Genomic DNA, 19,109 nt, shown 5'->3' with positions numbered 1-19,109 from the left:
CAAGTGAAACACATGTTGAATAGAGTGTGATTGAAACTGTGTGAAGAATACTGCATGTTTTAAGTTAAAAAATGCTTGGGCCATCAGACTTCCCTTTTAATTACTGTTTCCAAGTTATTGGTTGAATTTGACTACAGGTATGTATGTAGCATCCAGATTCCTATGAAATCAACATTAGAAGCTAGTGTTTTAAAAACGTGCTTAACGGTCATTAACCTCTTACCTTTGTAAATAAGCGTTGTGTGCACCCTTGTTCAATTCTCATTTCAGACTATAGAAGCAACTTTCACTACAAGCTGGTGACAGCTGATTGCTATTACTTATTTAGGTTTGGTTCCCATCTTCTGTAGTTTTATAGATGGTTTTGATCACAGAAGCTAACTTGAAGTTACAGAAATGCTGTTTATTCATAAGGCATAACTTGTGTGTCAGAGATTTACTGATACAGGAATAATGCTGCGCTACGATAAAACACATTTACATTTGTAAGGGATTTCTGTGTTAGGCATCCTTTTGTTTCTTTTGGTGTTTCCATGTGCACAAGTGGGGGGGTGTGTGTAAATGTGTGTGAGAGAACTTATTGGTTTGAATCTTATATATTAAGTTAACTGAAACATTGAGATGCTGATTCAGAAGAATTTAATTTAAAGAAAATATGGTAACTTCAATACACCAAGCAGAAGTTAGGTAAAGCTAATTTGCTTTATACGGTAAATGTTCTGGTATTGTAGAAAACCTTAAAATCTTGTTTTATAAATCAGGATGAAGTCTTAAAGATTCTTAGGATATGGAAACAAGCTACAAGGAAAGAAATTCTAGTGCACTTATTTTGCTTGCACTTTAGATAGGAAAAGCATTCATTACAATAGGTGCTCTGTAAACCTGTAGGGCTTTCTAAAAATGTTTGCAAGATCTCAGTTTGAGGAAGATATGTACAATTAAATAGAACACCGATCATGACATGTAGGAATCGGCAGCAGAGGTTGTTTTAGTTAGTATCTGCATACAGCCTCCTTTTTATTTGTTTCAAATCTATGATTTGGTTTCATATGTCATATATAAGTCTGAAGTTTGTTTTTTCATAGATATTTTTCCCCATTAAAATCTGAAATTTGTATCCTGTTCTCATTTAAGCTCTCTGAATTGCTCTTTCCTGTGGTTTGCATTTCTGTCCCATTTATAAGAGTGTTAGTCTGTTGTGTTACGCTTGGCTCATGAAAATTTTTGTAGCAGTGTCTCAACTTTTAATTATTCTCATTTAGTTTTGACCTGCTTGCATTGAGAAACATTGGGGCGGGGGGAGAGTCTTGGGGTTTTTTTTTTACTTTTTAAAGTATTGCCTGAGGCAGAATAATGCATCTTTGCTTTAGAATTTGTATATATTCAAAGACAACTGGTATCTATCAAGAATATTTGTGTTGCTTTTAAAGCAATATGACTTAGTTATTCCTTTTGTGTATAATTTAGAGATAAATGCTATATTTAGTCACAAATATAGAAGCTCAGAAAAGTTCTCGTCTGACAGACACATTTGTCAGGGATTTTTCCTCACATCTCTTAAGTTAATTTGCCATTTAATTTGTCAAATATGATTGTCAAAATAAATGTGTCTTTGGTAAGGTTGCTGATAGGGGAAAAAAACCACTGTCGTTGGGCAACACCTACAAAATCATTCACAGTATTACTTTTCCATGTATCATGAGGTAAGAAACATATGCTGTTTTCACATACAATCAAATGCCAGTGTTACTAGTGTGTATTTCATTTTCCTTATAAAGTGACCAATTTATTAAAGTTCTAATATCATTATCTATAATGGCATTGTATGTAAAAAAAAAAAATTGTATATACCAAGTAGAATGTATAAGTCTAGGATTTAGTTACCAATTTCAGTTGAGTTGTTTCAGGGGGTCACATGTTAAAAAAAAGTGTAGCTAACTTATCCGAAAGTTATAAATGGTGTTCTATATAACTCAATTTTGAAAACTTACTCATGCTTTGTCATATTATATCTAAATTTCTTATTTTGGTTTGAATTTTTTTTAACAGGTGCAAAGCTATTGTGGATCATTTTGGACAAAGAATAAGTGCTAACTATTTTATTGTGGAAGATAGTTACCTTTCAGAGAGCGTAGGCACAAATGTGTGTTACAGGTATGTAGTAAAATAGTAAACATAGTAAATCTCTTTAAATTATAGTGTATAAAATATCCTGCAAGTTAAATTTAAGAGATTATTGTCTCCTGCTTTATCTTTGCAGTACAGCTTAGTTCTGTGCATAGTTCTTCTCTTCCCTCTATATACTTGAGGGCATTCTGTACTTTCTATGTTTAGGTTTTCTTAAATTGTCCTCTAAATCATATTCCCCTTTTCCTTATGAAAAAAATCCAAGAGCTCTAAGCACATTAGGGGTTTCACATTTGTTAAAAAGCGTTTGGAAGGTGGAGGTGCCTGTTGCTCTTCTCCCTTTAAATATGTTCAGGATTAGAAAAGTATTAAAAGTCACTGTTTTCTCTGTTTTTTGTTGTTCTTGCCAAACACATTGGACATATACTGCCTTTGTCTTCAAAATACTGCGGATGAGATATTAGCAAAACTGTAGTAGTAGGTGCAGTGCAGAAATAATTGTAGGCAATGGAGGTTTGGACACTTCAATTCATGAACTCCACCTTAGTGTATTTCCCCTTAATCCAAAGTGTCCTGTGCTGTCTGGAACATGAAAAGTCCTGTAACGTGCTGCTACTAGTCTTCATCAAATAAACAAAATAATTTTTTTTTAAATCAGAAGGATGTTCAAGCTGTTTTATATAACAGCACTGGCTCATTTATTTGTCATCTTTTTTGGTCATTAAAAGTACTACATTAATGTTCCAGATGTGGTCCTACTTCGGCAACAGGTAAAATATCCAACTAACAGCCATATTAATAAAGATTATGTGTTTGAATAGCCTTCCCACAGTGTTATGTTTAGATTGGTATTGCCAAAACTACGAATCCAAATTGCTATTTTTTATGTTTTTGTGAAATGCCATAACTGTTTTATTTAATTGTAGGCAGATCTCCAGAGCGGTGCTCATTACAGATCAGTCTGTACTAAACACAGATTCAGAGCAGCAGGTATCTCTCGATTTTGTACCACCTATCTCTTCATTAATTGTGTATACTAATGTTTAGCTGTCGGTAGGAATTAATTCATGCTTTTGTTTCTGCATGAATCCAGCTTTTTAGACAGCTCTCTCTACTACTGATAATTGTTTAATTCATTAGTCTGTATGAAACTATTAGGAATTGTATTTTATTTCATTTTTCTTCAGTGAGTTAGGTTTCTCTGTTTGTTGGTTTGCGCTATATTAATTAACAGAATTTCTAAGCTGCTGTCTTTAGGGTAGTTCATTTTGCTTGCTTTTTAATAAACTGTTAACCATTAATATTCTGTTAACTGGTAATTATTTACCTTGTCAAAACTTTGTTCAAAGCTCTTTTGTTTTTTTTAACATTTGCTTTTACCGTTCAAAGTTCTTATACACTTTCAGATCCTTCTTGAAATGTTTCTGCTTTGTCAGTCTTCGCCGACCTTAATTTTAAAGGATAGTCATCTGTGCTAAGTGTTTCTTCTGTACACTTTCTGGATTCTTACAGGTTAAATAGGACCTACAAAAGAAGAACATCTCCGACAGAGAAATCTGTTCTTCCTAAGTGTTGCTACTAGCATCCTGCATAAAAGTACTCCACTCTTCCTCACCTAATAGTGCTCTGCCTAGTGTTCAAAAGACATTTTGCGATCTCTTGCCAACAGCCTTTCTAAACTGTCATCCTTTTGGAAGGGGCTATGATGTGAGGTTTCCTTTCTGTTCCGCTGCTGCAGACATTCCTAATAAAGGTGGCCTTAATGACTTCGGTAGAAATTCTTGAATGCTCAAACTCTGCAGGATTGATTCCACAAATTGTTACTAATAAACCAGGAAACAAAACTGTATAAATGTCTGCAGTTATTTTCCATTTTTACTCAGAATTGTGTGGTTGCCTCATCCTCCGTGTTACTCTGCTTTAACAGACGTTGTTCTTTCTGCTTGGCAGGTTTCCATTTTGACGGTGCCTCCAGTGGATCTAGGAAAACCAGCAGTTTGTGTCATTGAGTTGTGTTCCTCAACCATGACATGCATGAAGGACTCTTGTAAGTACAGGGTATATGTAATTCTTCACTATATTTTTCCCTTTGACGCTATCACTCTGAAACAAAATTTAAAATATGTTTGTGTATCATTGCTACTCAATAACTAGATTGTTACCTGAGAAAATAGTGTGTACTGGGTTACTGTTACCAGCAGATCAGTGAAATGGTCCATTTAAGAATTTTGTTATTGTCATCTACTGCATTAGATTCTTTAATTCTAAAAATACCTAAGAGATCACCTTTCTAGAAGGGGCAGCCCAGTATTTCCATTAACAGTTTTCCATGTACAGAGCTTTATGACTGTTGTTGGTATTTATGTGAACTTGAAACAGATGAGCAACAAAATGCTCTTATTGGGTATTTATTTTTCTTTTCAAATTCTTTTTCTGAATTCTGTTAAAAAGATTACCAGTTTGGGACACTACATGGAAGATAAATAGAATTAGAGGTTACCTGACCTAACACTTTTTAACAAAAAATAAGTAACTTTAATAATAACCAATTTATTTTACTGTTTCCTAGGCTTGAACTCAGGTCTCTGCATGTGAAAGAAGAGTGAACTAAATGATTAAGTCAAAGTTATATTTCCTACTTAAATGATTAAAAAAATTGAATATCTATAATTAAGAACTTAGTGCTATAAAGCATATTGTTAATATTTATCCTTTAAATAGCCGATTTACTTTATTTAAGGGTTCATAAAATATATGTAGCAGGAAGTGAAACTAAAGAGGGATTGATGTTCAAGTAAATACAAATCATTAGTTTCATGAGAATTTCTGTAGTGCTGAAAAATTAAGGTTTCTGTTATTTACTTTTCTCCATAAATTCTTTTAGTTTCAGAAGAGAAGGTACTACATTCCTTAATGAAATTTGTCTTCATGTATTGAGATAATATAGTTGTATTTTTTGGTATAGCTGAGTTCTAGTTATGGGACATATATCATAATTTTTTAAAAACTTTTACATCATTATCTGTAAATGGGTTTTAACCTGACTGATTTCTCCTTCAAACAATTATTTAAGATAAGTATACAAATACATCTATGCTTTGATCACACTGCATAAATGACAGGCACATAATCTGTATTGCCAGTTGAGTGGAACCAAACTCCTTCACTTGCCCTAAAAATTGAGACTGTAATGATGAAATCATGAACTAAACTCATCGTTCTTCTTGCTAGAAGAATTACTTGAAGACAAATGTTGGCAACCGCTGTAACTAATGCAGTTATACCTGAGTAAATCAAATATAATCAAAATATATACTGATGACTGTGACTCATAGCCATAACCTTAAAGATAATAAAAAAGATTTTATAGAAAGTAAATGATGTGAACTTCAGTGATTTATAGCTGGGGTTTTTTTGAGGAAAGAATAGATTGTATTACTATGTTTGGGGTTGTAAACATTTAGTTAAGGTTAAAGGGAGACTTTCATTATCACCACCTGTTTTCATTTACTTTTTTTAGTACATACTCCTTTTAGACAGCAGGTTTGGTTTTGGTTAAATAAAAAATTCGTGTTTGAATATAATCTCTGTGTTTGCAATCTGAAAGGAGCATGAAGGGTTAAATTTCTGGTCCTCCTGGAGTCGGTGTCAAACTTTCTGTGGCATAACTGCAGCCAGGAGATCATTCAAGATATGTATGATGTACTTGTAAATAATGCCCCAAATATAGCCAGACTTCAGTGTGAGAAGAGAAGAATGTCATACGGTTTTAAAATAACACCATAGCTATACATTGCTATTAAATTGATGAAAAATGTACATGAAGAAAAAATGAATCAGTTTAAACTTTCTACAAAGATATGTTAAACTTCTTCATGAGTCTCTGGCAGATATTTCTGTGCTGATAAGTTTCCAGATGACCGTTCAGTAGCAAATGAGTCCATTAAGGTGTTTTTTTATAAAACGCTTTAAGGTGAGGCTTTTAAATAACTGAATGAATGGATGTAAAATCAGGTGGGATAAAACAGCAGAGTAGCTGGCTCTGTATCCGAGTAGAGACCAAGGGAATGGAAAAGAGGTCAAGAGCTGCATCAAGTGATAATCTTTTCTAAGGGGTCAGCAACTTCACTGGTTTGCAAAACAGAACAAATAAAGGAACGATATGTTCCATGAGGAATCTATTTAGCAACTTTATTTTGATGAAAACGAGTACATGAGCAAGAAACCTAAATATCAAATCGGCATTATTCAAGCATACTTGTGAATTTTCACAAATACAAAATTGGATTTAGTGACATTGCTTTGCCCATGCTGTAAGGTGAATTTTGAATAATTACATGGTTCCAGAAATGTGTTCTTGTGGTCCAAAATCTTTTAATGTCATCTTTTTCCAATACAGGTTTGCTGTACTCTGTGATTTGTTTCTAATGTGTACAGAGCACCTCTTGAAATCAAGTACTTGAAATCAGTTTTGCATAAATCCTTACTGGCCTACCTAACCTAATTTAACCCTTACCCAAACACAAAACTGTTGTTTCCCTCATCCTGTAAGAAGGTGGATGAATAAAATGTTGTAGAGCTTTTTTGTTAAGTTGAACCAAGGGATTGCATATGTCATAACTTACATCGGAGAACAGTTCTCTGATATTCAGCAGTGCTTATCTTTACATTCTCTCTAGCTCGTCAAAACACAACAGTGTTCCCAGTGTTCTTCGTTCTCCGTATGGCTGGAGATAGGTAACTGCCAGCCCACTTGAGCTGTAACTTAAAACATCCATCTATTCACTTCATCTCCTATTTACTGTTTAGTACAGTAAAAGAAATGGAAGTCTTGCTCAAAAACTTTTTACTTCAGTGGAGAAAGTTACTCCTGTACAGCCAGGCTTAAACTGGCTGTAGCCAAATTTCCAAATCCCCACTCAGTCCCAATTTAGCTCTTAAAGGAGGGTGTTGATGAAAGTAGTGATATTTGTGGGTTTAGTATGTTGCTGACCTATTGGACTGTCAACACTATGATGAGAATGTTCTTGGGGTTTGTAGAGGTCATAAATGGCAAATGCAGTGTGTTATCCAGATTCTTGCTGCTGCTTTTCCTGGTATCCATAGACACATATTCACAGAATGATATTTGCTCTGTCTGCACTGACGAGAGAGATAATTATGAGATGTATTTAGTAAATTTCTCTGTGGGGTGTATATACACTGTATTTCCATAATACAGTATTTCTCTGGGTTAAAGAAGTGGTTTATATGAAGAGCAGTGATTTCTAAAAGGCTGCTGTGCCTTTTAAAAATTGTAGATATTTATGTATCTGTGTATTGGTGATTGTAATTAGTTTGTGTTCTCTTCTAACAGATTTAGTCCATTTAACCTGTCCATCAACTAAAACTGCTAGGGAAGATTTAGAGCCTGTTGTACAGAAGTTATTCAATCTAAATACAGAAAAAGGTAAAAATAAATAAATGAAGTATTAAGAGATTATTTTGCAAAAATATAATTTACCCTTGTAACTAAAGTATCTGTTACTGAACATCTGAATCTGTCATCAGAGTCAACATATGGTGAGCTGCTATTTAGGTATCAGCATTTCAAAGTAAAGGAATCTATTCTGAGAGTGAGATTGATTAGGCAGATGTCAGGTTGTTTTGTATGTCATGATCTAATGTTCCAAGTCTTCTTCAGCTGTGATTTAACTTCACTATACAAGGACCATGGCTATAAGTGTCTAGGATCTTTTTAATTTTTCACACTTTTTTTCGTGGAAGCGTATTTGCTCCTCAGCATGTCTTTCAAAGGTGCAGTAGTGAAATGAAATATTTGTGAATCTGTTTTTTTTACACTATCCTTAGTGTTTTCTATCACTTGGGTATCCCTAACAAAAGATCTCAAACCCCCGAAAGTTAGTGATCTGCTTTTCTCCTTCAGCTGCCAGATGTGCTCAGTGCTGTAAGCTTCTTAGTTTTCTTTTGCCCTCTCTCATTCTAAGACTGTTGCTCATCCTTTTGTTGTCTTCAGGTGCTTCCTTGGTTGCTGTTTCTGGTTGAAATTCTCTGGATTCTGCTTTAAGCAGTAGGAGTATAAAGTTGTTACACACTGCAGTGTTATCAGGAAGATAGATTTCCAGTAATTTCCAATAATGAACTATTTGGCCCTAAATTCAAGGAAACCTTGCCAGCTGCTTTCATGAATTTTGACCTTGAGATGGACAATTTCACAGTCCCAGAGGAAAGTAGCTGTTGACAAAGCAGTTGTTGCCTAGAAAGAAGTTGTCCTTGAGATACTTTGAGCTAGTTCCACAGGAGTCTTTGAAATTTAATCTTGAGATCTTGAATTTAATCATATTTTTGGTAGATGCTCATAGAATAGGTAGTATGCACGTAGAAGAGGATGCTGTGTTTTAACCCTGGCAAAGCATTTTTACATATGGTGTGCTCATACTTAAATACAGTAAATCATAGCTCTTCTATGAGAAAACAATACTTAGCTGCCAGTGGAAGTGTTAACATTCGTACATACACAAGTTAGTAAGATGTGGAAGTATTTTATAATATTTATAATTGGTTTACTTGTAATATTTGCTGTTGTGCTTCATTCATGAAGCATAACATGAATTCAGATAGAATTTTCTCCTGTTAAAAAAAATAAATGCAGCTTTTATGTAGCCAGTCTTTCTTTTTCCTCTCAGGGCTCTGTAAGCAAGAACAGTGTTTCATGAAGGGTTGAGCTCAGCTTTTCACAAGTTTGGTGTTTTGTTCTTTTCCATTTTTATTTTTTTTCTTCCTCTACCCTTTAATGAAAAAGCAAATATCTTACTGTTTTTGTTAGACAACAAAGTGCTTTTAATAGGAAGTAAAGTTTTAGATAATATGCATTTTCTTTCTTTTTTCCTTACAGGAAAGGTATCTTTGATGTCCCAAAGATGTAAATTTTTTACTAGGTTTGTAATACAAGAGCCTTTACAAAACAGATACGTAGACTACAACTAGGGCTTGTAAATAGAAAACTTTATTAGATTGGAGAGCTGCAAACACTTTTCATGTTGATATTTGTTAATTTAAAGCCTGCCAATTTCCAACTTTTAATATTTAACATATATCTTAAATTTTCAAGACAGTGCCATGTGTTTCAAAGACTCAGTTGGTGAAGAAAAGATTAACTTGCAGTTTAGTGTCTTCTAATCATTTGGGGGGGTTAGCATTAATCTTAATGTTTAAAGTGATCCAGTTTTGAAATGATGTATTGTTTAGAACCTGACTGAAATTCTTCTGTAGAAGCTCTGTGATCATAGGGGTCCTCAGGTGCACTGAGGCACTGAAAAGCTAGTTTTCACTGACACATAGGCCTTTTTATCATCAGGATGAGGTAGTGGTCGTATTTTAATTAAAATGTCAGAACAAATACTGTTGGAGTTATTGAAAATGAATCACCAGATAAAGTGAGCACTGGGCCATGGCAGGTCAAAGAGGCAAAGTCACCTGGAGAAGAGGACTCCATTCATTTTCCTGCCTAAATGAGGAAGAAGTAACTTTTATGAGCAATGTGAACTTTTAAATATATTAAAGAGCATCTTGCCCTGTATTAAGGCTCAGACTTTCACAGGCTGATGAATTTAATTTATATTTCAAATTGTTCAGTATGGTTAGCACCTATTTTTTTAAAGTATTTGACAGTTATAAAAAGATACTGAAAGAATAGCATAGATTTATCTCTTTTTTTCTAATTCAACTGCTTTAAAATACTGTTTTGAATGCCATTGTTATTGAGAAGTTTCTTCCTTGGAAAAAAGTAAATCTTGCAAGGTCTTTTACAAGCTTCATTTGTTTCAGAGGAGGTAAAATACCAAAAAGGGTACAGCAAACTTGCCAAACAAATAGTATCTATTAAGCTAAGAATCTATGTTGTGTATTCTTCCATTGGATTCCGCACTGCTAAAAAGTGACCTTCATTTTCCCAGAGGTTTTTCTGCCTGTGTGTAGAGGAGGGGGTACACGAATGTGCAAAGTAACTACAAGAAGGCACAGATGATGAACAAGCAAGACGTAGTTTATGATCATTTTGTATTTGTAACGAGTACTGTAGCACAGTACAAGTACTCAGTAAGCAGAGATAAATATAAATTAATCGTTTATTTTCATTTAGCAGTATTTCCGCAGTTTAGAAATTCTGCATACTGCATATCACACATCTCAAATAGAGTACTTCTGGGTTTTGGTAATTCTTTATCTGCAGTTAATTTGGGGGGGTATTCCTTGTGGATTTTTCTTTCATTTAAACCATGAGCATTAGTTAGTCTCCTTAGATTGGCTCAACCTTACAGCACACAAAGGTCTGTTATGAGAAGAGTTCCCATACAAAGATAAACTATTAAAAAAGTATACGTCAAAAATACCTTTGCATATGGAATGCAATAGCTTCAAGCAGGCACAGCCTGTGGAGGACTTGTTCAGACCGTCATATGCTCGTGGAGTTTATCCAGAGTAAACTAGATAATGTGAAGTGGAAAGGTGTTAAATTTAGACCAAGCTTCTTGGTAGTATGCTTTTAGGTGATAATTGGTTCTTATGTGGCATAGTGTGTACAGAGTAAGTCGAGTTTACATACCTATGGTTGTAAAGGAAAAGTACCATGAAAGAGTACCTCAGAAAAGAATGGAAAGTAAAATTAATTGGCTTTTTAAAGAAAAAAAATTTACTTTATTACAGTAATTGTATGTTAATAAATTGACTTTTAGTATGGTAGATTACATGTTTCCCTTACTATATGTGAACGTTGATTACTGTAAACTTTTTTTTTTCCATTTTCAGAGACTGAAAACGAAGAACTGGAAAAACCTAGAGTCCTCTGGGCAGTGTATTTCAACATGAGAGATTCTTCCGGAATTGACAAAAATTCATATGATGGCTTACCCTCAAATGTATATGTTTGTTCTGGACCAGACTCTGCTTTAGGAAATGACTGTGCTGTCAAACAGGTTGGGCAGATCAATTTGGTTGCAGAACTTTAATTTTAAAGACCTAAGGAGGTCCAATACAGTCTACTTCTGTTCTGGGTTACTCTGCTTTATGCTACGTAATTGGTACTAATGCAGATATAGACTGTCACAGCTAGACGTACAAAAATCTTGCGTAATGGGCAGAGTGAATGTCAGTGGGATTGAGAATGGCGAAAAGGTCAGTTGAGACAGTAGCATTAGGAGTAGCAGATAGTTAATCTGAACAGGTAAAGGGAATCTAGAAGGCAGTGGTACCTGATGATGATGATCTTGGTGGAATAGTTACTTGCTCTAATACTGTGGAAAGCAAGAACTGTCAAATAATTCAGAAATATAGACGATAACTCCCCAAAATACGTAGTCTTTCACCTGTAAGGTTAAAGAGGAGGTGCAGTGGTAGAGAAGCAGTACAAATCAAAGGTCAGGAAAGCTTATCTACAGTTCAAGTTGGAAGGATCATCAACGTAGTATAATACCTGCAGGACATAGTCACCAACCTAAAACCTATTGGGAAAAAAACCCAGCATAATTACTAATCTGGTACATTAAGCTGTCTGTCTCAGTTTACCTTCTCTTTGCCTTAGTATTACTGTATTAAAAAATTACGGTGTAATTGTGTCTCTGAAGGAATTGAGGGGAATGTCATTCTACTCATGTCCTTGAGATAGTATTTGGTGCCAAATCATGCTCAGTTCTGATTTTTAGTTCTCAGTGTTTGGGTGTCTACATATCAAGTTCCTGCTAACTAGAATCCTGAACTGAGAACCACTTGCAGCTTACCTAGTAGTAGGTATAATATACCAGTACTCAATGTATGACAAACTACTAGTGCTTTGAAATTGGAAGTGAAGAGTGAAAGCTCCCTGAACAAAAGGGAGATCATGAAATAGCCACCTTCTCTGTTGGCAATAGGCAGAATATGCAGGGACACTGGATCTTCAAGGGCAGATAAAATAGAAATTCACAAAGAACTTCATATCATACCTCTCCTTGTGCCTTCCTCACTTCTGTTGAGCAGAACACAACCAGATCGTGCGAATATGTAGGTTACGACTTGTTCAACAGAAGACAACTACAGGAATGCTTCTCCTTTGCTCTTCCATTCAGAGATCCACCTTGATAAGGAAGGTATAAATTCTTAGGCAAATCTACCACAGCAGTCACTGTGGTGTCAGGGTGCTTTCAGAGCTAATGTGAGAAAACTTTTACATCTTTGTAGGATTAACTGGCACTAGTAATCTTTAAAGCTGTATTTTTAATGGCCATGTTCAAAGGAAGTGCATGCCATCTTCTAACCAGTTGCAGGATTTTTTATGACTAAGTCATAAACTTCTTAAAATAAGATTTTAAAAAGGAAAGGCTGACATAGCCTGAACTGTAGGGTCAGAACAGTATGATTAAGGGCTAATAGTACCCTTCATTTTGCTTTACAAGGCAATAATTTGCCTCCCAAGAGGGATAAAGAGTTGTAAAGACAAAAAATAATGCAAGACAATTATTATGGTAGCAGTTTTAAATTGTAAATGAGTTCTTTTCTAGATGAGATTTTTTTTTAACTGTTACTTAAAACAGTGCAAGTTAAAAGCTGTTTAAATACACTTGAAAAACAGCCTATTTCTAATCCTGACAGCCACCTTTTCTAGCATTCAGCTTTGTCTTACCTTAAGAGCTCTTTTTCTTACCAATGAGTAGTGCTATTATAGATCAAGCTGTGTTTAAATATTCTAGGTGCTGTAGTTAGCCTTTGTCTTAAATCTGTTGATCATCGGTGAGATAGATGTTAAACATGCAGGTCTCGGAGGAGAAACAAGAGCCTAAAACACTGCCTTTCAGAAAGAGTTGATAGAAGCTACATTTTTTTTTTTAACCTGTTTTAAATTTTGAAATAAATGGTGACTTGTTAGAGTGAAAAATATTTTAGTGTAAATGTGTTTATAATTATAAGTCATAAGGGAAAATAGAAGTGAGGTGTCTGTGTGGGAACAAAATGAAGAATAGGCTGAAAATAAATCAGAACTCGCAGCTAGAATACACCCTTCCCATCTAGCATGCAGGTACCTTCTAGAGAAGTGGAGGAGGGAAATACATGTAAGTTGGTGTGCCTTCTTCCCCCAAATCACTTTCCTAGCAATGGGATGGAAATCTCCAAACACGAGATATTTACAAACTCATGGATCAGAACTCTTTAAAAAACAAACGCAAAACTGCTGTGTGTATTAGTCTTGGAGATAGCTTGGTAAATTGAATCTAATTTCTCTAATCAATTCTGCGTTTACTGTTTTAATGATACTTCCCATGATTTATGTTTTCATTACCATTAGTATTACTAACTTCTATGTGTCATGCTGCTTGATTGTATTGATGATGCATTATTTAGAAGGCAAGACACCACAACTTTTACAGACGATTATCCACCTACAGCTCAGTATACAAATTACTTCATTCTTGCTTTATTTTAATTTAGTGTTAAATTCCTAGTATAATATTGAATTAATTTTGATGTCTGCGTTTACTTGCCCTGAGGATAAGAAAATGTGAAGTGCCATTTATGACTCCTTCAAATTCTGTATGTATGGATCAAGTAAAGCATCTGGCTTCCAGTTTTCTATTTTTTTCACTGCTACAACCTGACATGAATGATCATGTTCTAAAGTAGGGTGTTCTCTGAAGTATTTCAGATTTCTGAGGCATCTTCATGTGCATGAGAGGAAGCCCTAAAATTGCCGTGCCAGTATTTGCCCTTTAACCTCTTTACATTTTTTTTTTCTATATCTGGAAGGATTTCAGTTATTCCAGTGTGTCGTATTTCAAACTACTGTTAGTTTGGTAGTGTTCTCTGTACAAGTTGCTTTGAAAGCCCGTACAGCTTGTCTATGTGCCATCAAGGTGTGTAGCTGGGATACGGTAAAACAGTAGCAAAACATAGTTTTATTCAACTACAAACAGTTGTTAAATTAGAGTATTATGCAAGTGCTTTACATGCTTATGTATTAATGCTTAATTCAAATGTGCACACTTGAAAGCTGGTACACTTAACTGCTAAATATTGAAGGAACTATTTACTAACTTAATTAGTTATAATAAGTATCAAACTGTTATAATGAAGGAGCTGTTAAATTATTATTGGTTATTCTGCATGACTTCAGCTGGATAAGGTTAACTTAAAAAATTGGTAGACCTGAAAGCACTCTATACCATTAAATTGTTCAATTATAATCAATGTCATTATGTCCTACGTAACATACTGAGAATTTTTTTCCATGTTCAGCCTCATAATTATTTGACCATTTCTGGAGTGGATATTTGCTGACTAATTGGAAACTGAATAATTGTTGAGAACTGCATAGGAAATGGTTGTCTGCTCTAGTTTGTCATATATTTAGTGCAAAATATGGCACTTTTCTTCAATATTCTATTAAATATCATAATAGTTTAAGTATATTTCTGGAGTTTCAAGGACAAGTGCAGACTTGAAATAAAAAGTCTTTCTCTTACCTTCAAAAACTTGGTTTTGTAAACTTTTTGTAGGGTATTTATACCCCCTTGCCCCCCAGGCTTACTAGGTAAGGTTTTTAAATTACAAACCCATGTTTTTGAAGTAGAGAATAGAAATTTTTTTGTGTATTTTTTCATATACTAATATAAATAGTTTTAAACAGTTTTAAACGGGTATGGAAGACTGAAATTTAGGAAGCAGAATGAAAAATTAAATTGAACTGAGAGTAGACAGGGTCATTTAAGCAGTTAATAATGGAGTCCTACATCCACGTGCTGGTGATACAAATCCACTGCTGGTGGGCAGTGAAGTTTATCACAGAAAGCTGTTTGGTACATGCTCAATGATGTATTAATCTGAAAACAATTCCCTCTTGTCCAGGGTTCCGCGTCGTGTAATCGGCCTTTGCAGTTGGCATTAACTGACCCTACTGTCAGCTTTTTCAGTGCAGTGTCTGGTAGCAGTATGAATATAAAGATTAAATGCATTCTTGCCTATGTGGGAGCTCTCATCACAGGTCGTCTTTAGGGCATAGTTTACTAAATAGACAAAGTAGAGAGGCAGTATTCCTTTGCCTTTGTAGAAACCCAAAACATAACTGTGTTCTGCATCAGTTGTCTCTATTTGCCTTAAAAGCTTAAGGACTTGGAAAAGAAAACCTTTATGGAAATGTGAAGTGCATGTTGATTCAGTAAATAAGTTCCTGAGCGTCTCTAGCTGGTTTTTTGGTTTCTTAGGTTTTTTTAAAGATAGGTTATTTGAACAAGAACATGTAAAATTATTTAACACTAGTTAACAAAGCTCCTTCTCGTGGTTTTTTTTAAAGGATTTTTGGCCTCTGTTTTTTTAAGGAAATGTCTGGTTCTCAAGAATTCTAAGATTGTATTATTTTGGTTCTTTTTTGTCCCAGATTTTGTAGTTGTATTCTGTATGTTGTAATAACAACTACCCTGATGTTATCAAGAACATTTCTTTTTAACGTCTTTCATTGCAGTGGTCAAAAAACTTGACTTTTTCTGTGTACTTAATTTCTAAACCTTGATGGCACGAAGAGTAAGTGGCATTGTAAATTAAATCCTTGATCTATATCTTAAGAGTAACTGTCTTTTTATCTAAATAGAAGTTGCTTATGCAGGTCTTTTTCTGAAAGGCACAATTTGTGTGCATAGGTGTATGCACATTATACATTGAAATTATAGACATGTTTTTTGAATAAATTATAAATGTATCGTATACAAATAGGCATGTATTTTCAATGATAATATTCCATTGGATGAGAATAGTTCGCAGTTGAGCTATCTATGAGCTTTTCAGAAAAACAGAAATGGAAATTTTTTTGTAGTTGTTAAATTTAAGAAGGAATCCCCTATAGATAATGATGATCATACATACTAACAATTTCCTGGCTTTGCTTGTGGTGTGAAATGGATTCTTCTCTCTGGAAAGAGGCAAGGTGTTTCCCATGCTTTGCATTTGACTACAGCTAGGGATATTTTTATAGTGGAAAAGATTTTGCTTGCAAAAAATTAGTTTCGTTGTTCTCAATACAATGCGGAACAACCAGCATTTTTTAAAAAGCCCTATGCTGTGAATTCCCTAGTAGAACAATGTAAAAGGATAGATTGCTTTTTCTTTTTTGAGGACTGCAAGAAGGAACGGATTTCCCATGTGTTTACAGTACTGTCAAAGTATTAAATCACTATTGATTTGAAAGAACAGAGGTTAATCTTAAGTATCTGTAAAATATTGCTGCAAGGCATTACATTTCAAGGTAAAGTTTATTTTATGCTTTTTTTTCTAAATAGGCTGAGACTATTTTCCAAGAAATGTTTCCTACAGAGGAATTTTGCCCACCACCACCAAATCCAGAAGATATTATTTATGATGAAGATGAGGTTGCGACAGAAGAGTCTGGATTCAGTAATTCACCAGAGACAAAACCTGAACCCTCAGCTGAGGAAGGCAGTAGTGGAGGTAGTACAGCTGTTAAGAAAGAAGATAATGAAGAATGAATTAGCACTGTTGTCTTAGTAGAAGAGGAGGTTGACCCAAACTAAAATGTAAGGGAGGAAGGGTAAGAAAGAGAGATTTAAAAAACCCATAGCCGTATTATTTGCAATTGCCTTACTTTCCTTAGCTTGAATAATCTTTCTTTGTCAAATGGTTTCATTGATAGCTGAGACATTTCTGAATAGTTGTAGGTCCACCAGATCCAGGGGTGTGTTTGTAGCTAAACAAAAAACATATAACAAAGCATTTGACTTTAAAATGCTAAAATAGGATTAACGATTTGTTGAGAGAATTTGCTTTTGTTTTACATCTTGGAAGGAATCCTCCATCTTTTAAACAGGCAACAAGTCGAAACTAATCAAAAGAAAAAATGTGCAAGTTTGCTTACAGTCAGAAGATGACCTGATACAACATATCGCGGTTCTACTAAAAATCATTGGATCTGTGCTAATTAAACGGTTGAAGGTGAGCTTCACAATCTGTCCTTCAGAATAGTTTTATGAATGGAACTTAAAGGCAATAATATTGACAGTTCTGGAGTGGCTTTAGAATACATAATAGAGATTTTGTTTAATTTGTATAATGAAAAATTTCTTGTATGGTTTTGAAATTGATGCCATAATTTAGAAACAAATGTAATTCAACAGATGTTCCTCACGTGAAACTATTTTACTTTCAGATTTTTTTTTGAAGACCTAATAGATCACACATTTTCACTAGTGACTTAATTTACTGTAGTCAGGAAAATAACACAATTTAAACTTAATGCTAGATTTCCCAACAAAATTTAAAATCATAAATGGAGCGTACCTGTTATTAGTTTCCCTGGGTTTGTGGCAGTGTTTGGGCCTTTAATAAGCCAGTAGTTAATTTTTTTGAAGTACGGTGTCTGAGAAGTTTAGATGATCATTAATTGAGGATTTTTGTGGTGGGGAGAAGGTTCAACTGAGAATTCCAAAGGTTCGTACTGATCCTGGTTAATAGGATTAAAATTAGTGCGACAGCTGTATGTTATGCATTTTGTAATGATAAATCATAAAGAATTTATACAATAAAATTTATTGAAGTATTTATAAGCCTAGTTTTTATGAAAAATTACAAAATGAGAAAGCTGTTGTAAATGACCATGATAAACTTGCACTTCTGAACAATGCTTGAAAGTAGATATTCAGATGATGGAAAATATTTAGCATTTACTTAAAGATTTACCTTAAAATGTACAACCAATAGATCAGTAGTATATCTAAATATAGAGATCAGTGAATTTTGATGAGTCGGGGTGTTCTACGTGAACTTAGATACAGTTCTAGCAGTGCTTAAATACTGTACGTAAATAAAAAATGCCGTTGAATAAAGAATATACAGCACTGCCTGAACTTGACACATCCAGGCTTTTGTACAGTTTCGCAGTGCATGTGCCTGCCTTTAAAATGGCTTCATGCCATAAAGGTTAATTTATTTATTTTTTTACAGCCTAACTCCTACTTTGTCTTGCATCATGATACATTGTCCAATTTGCATTTCAAAAACCGGTTTGTTCGTGTTTACGTTCGTTGTTTATTGGCTGGGTACCGTTGTGCGTATAATCCCAAAGTCCTCAGAACAATATGTGGTTGGAGTGTTTCCAATGTTAAACAACAGTTAGCTTTGGATGCTTGTGATTGAGCAGTTATTTATATGTGGTAGTAAGCAGACGGCCTCTTCATTTAGCTGTAATTTTTGTGTGTATTGGAAAGCATGAGTATATGGTAATTGTATTTAACATCTACAGATCTGTAAAAGAACTAAGTGGAGGACCTAGTCCCTGTTTGTCTTTCAGTAATAGGGATCACAGTTGAATTTTTCATCCTCTGTGTTTACAAGGAAATTGTTTGATGAAAATTAAAGGTTTGCTTGCAAGTGCATTTTTCTGTGTTTTCTTTCAATTACGCAAGAAAAGCAGTTCGTTCATGAGCTGGGATTTCCTGATAATTCTGATGTCTACTTTCATCATGTTGCTGCCTGTAAGAAGATTGAAGTTTACATATGTGACAGTATGTTTATATAAGTTAGCAAGCTATATAAAGTAGCATCTTAATGCTTCGTGTCCATGTGGAAATACTGCAGATTTGATTTTAGATAAGACAGAATAATCTACCAGTTGTAGGCTATGACTTTACACTACATTGATTGCTTAAAAACTGTTTTCATGTCTCATTCGTATGGTGAATGGAAACATAAAATGTTTTTCCTGTGGTAGAGTACCCAATAGCTCACTTGCAATAGCAGTAGATAAGGCTGTTGATCTTCGTGTTTTACAGAAATCGTGCATTGAACTGCATTTTGTTCTTGCTTTAAATGATTTAAGCATACAAAGTGAGGGTTAGGCTTATTTGAAGTAGTTTTTAAGGCTTGTCATACAGGATGTATTCAAAAGATAACATGACTTTTTAAAAACTGGCAATTTATCTGTAGGATTATTAATAAATCAAGTTAAAGAAAGA

At 34.4% G+C, this 19,109-nt stretch overlaps 1 protein-coding gene across 1 annotated transcript in view; it reads left to right on the top strand.

The window, feature by feature from the left end:
- Window positions 1–18,512, top strand: part of CHM (CHM Rab escort protein) — a 69,415-nt gene extending 50,903 nt beyond the window's left edge. The window contains exons 11-16 of the mRNA XM_059824563.1: window positions 2,050–2,154; window positions 3,054–3,117; window positions 4,078–4,174; window positions 7,484–7,576; window positions 10,933–11,099; window positions 16,422–18,512. Of these exons, the coding sequence (XP_059680546.1) occupies window positions 2,050–2,154; window positions 3,054–3,117; window positions 4,078–4,174; window positions 7,484–7,576; window positions 10,933–11,099; window positions 16,422–16,628 (733 nt within the window). The 3' untranslated portion in view covers window positions 16,629–18,512. The remainder of the gene's footprint in view (window positions 1–2,049; window positions 2,155–3,053; window positions 3,118–4,077; window positions 4,175–7,483; window positions 7,577–10,932; window positions 11,100–16,421) is intronic.
- Window positions 18,513–19,109: the final 597 nt, after the last annotated feature.

Source organism: Gavia stellata, chromosome 14 (assembly GCF_030936135.1).
Source record: "Gavia stellata isolate bGavSte3 chromosome 14, bGavSte3.hap2, whole genome shotgun sequence".
NCBI lineage: Eukaryota > Metazoa > Chordata > Aves > Gaviiformes > Gaviidae > Gavia > Gavia stellata.
Note: the sequence above shows the minus strand (reverse complement) of the source record. Positions and strands in the feature narration are given on the sequence as shown.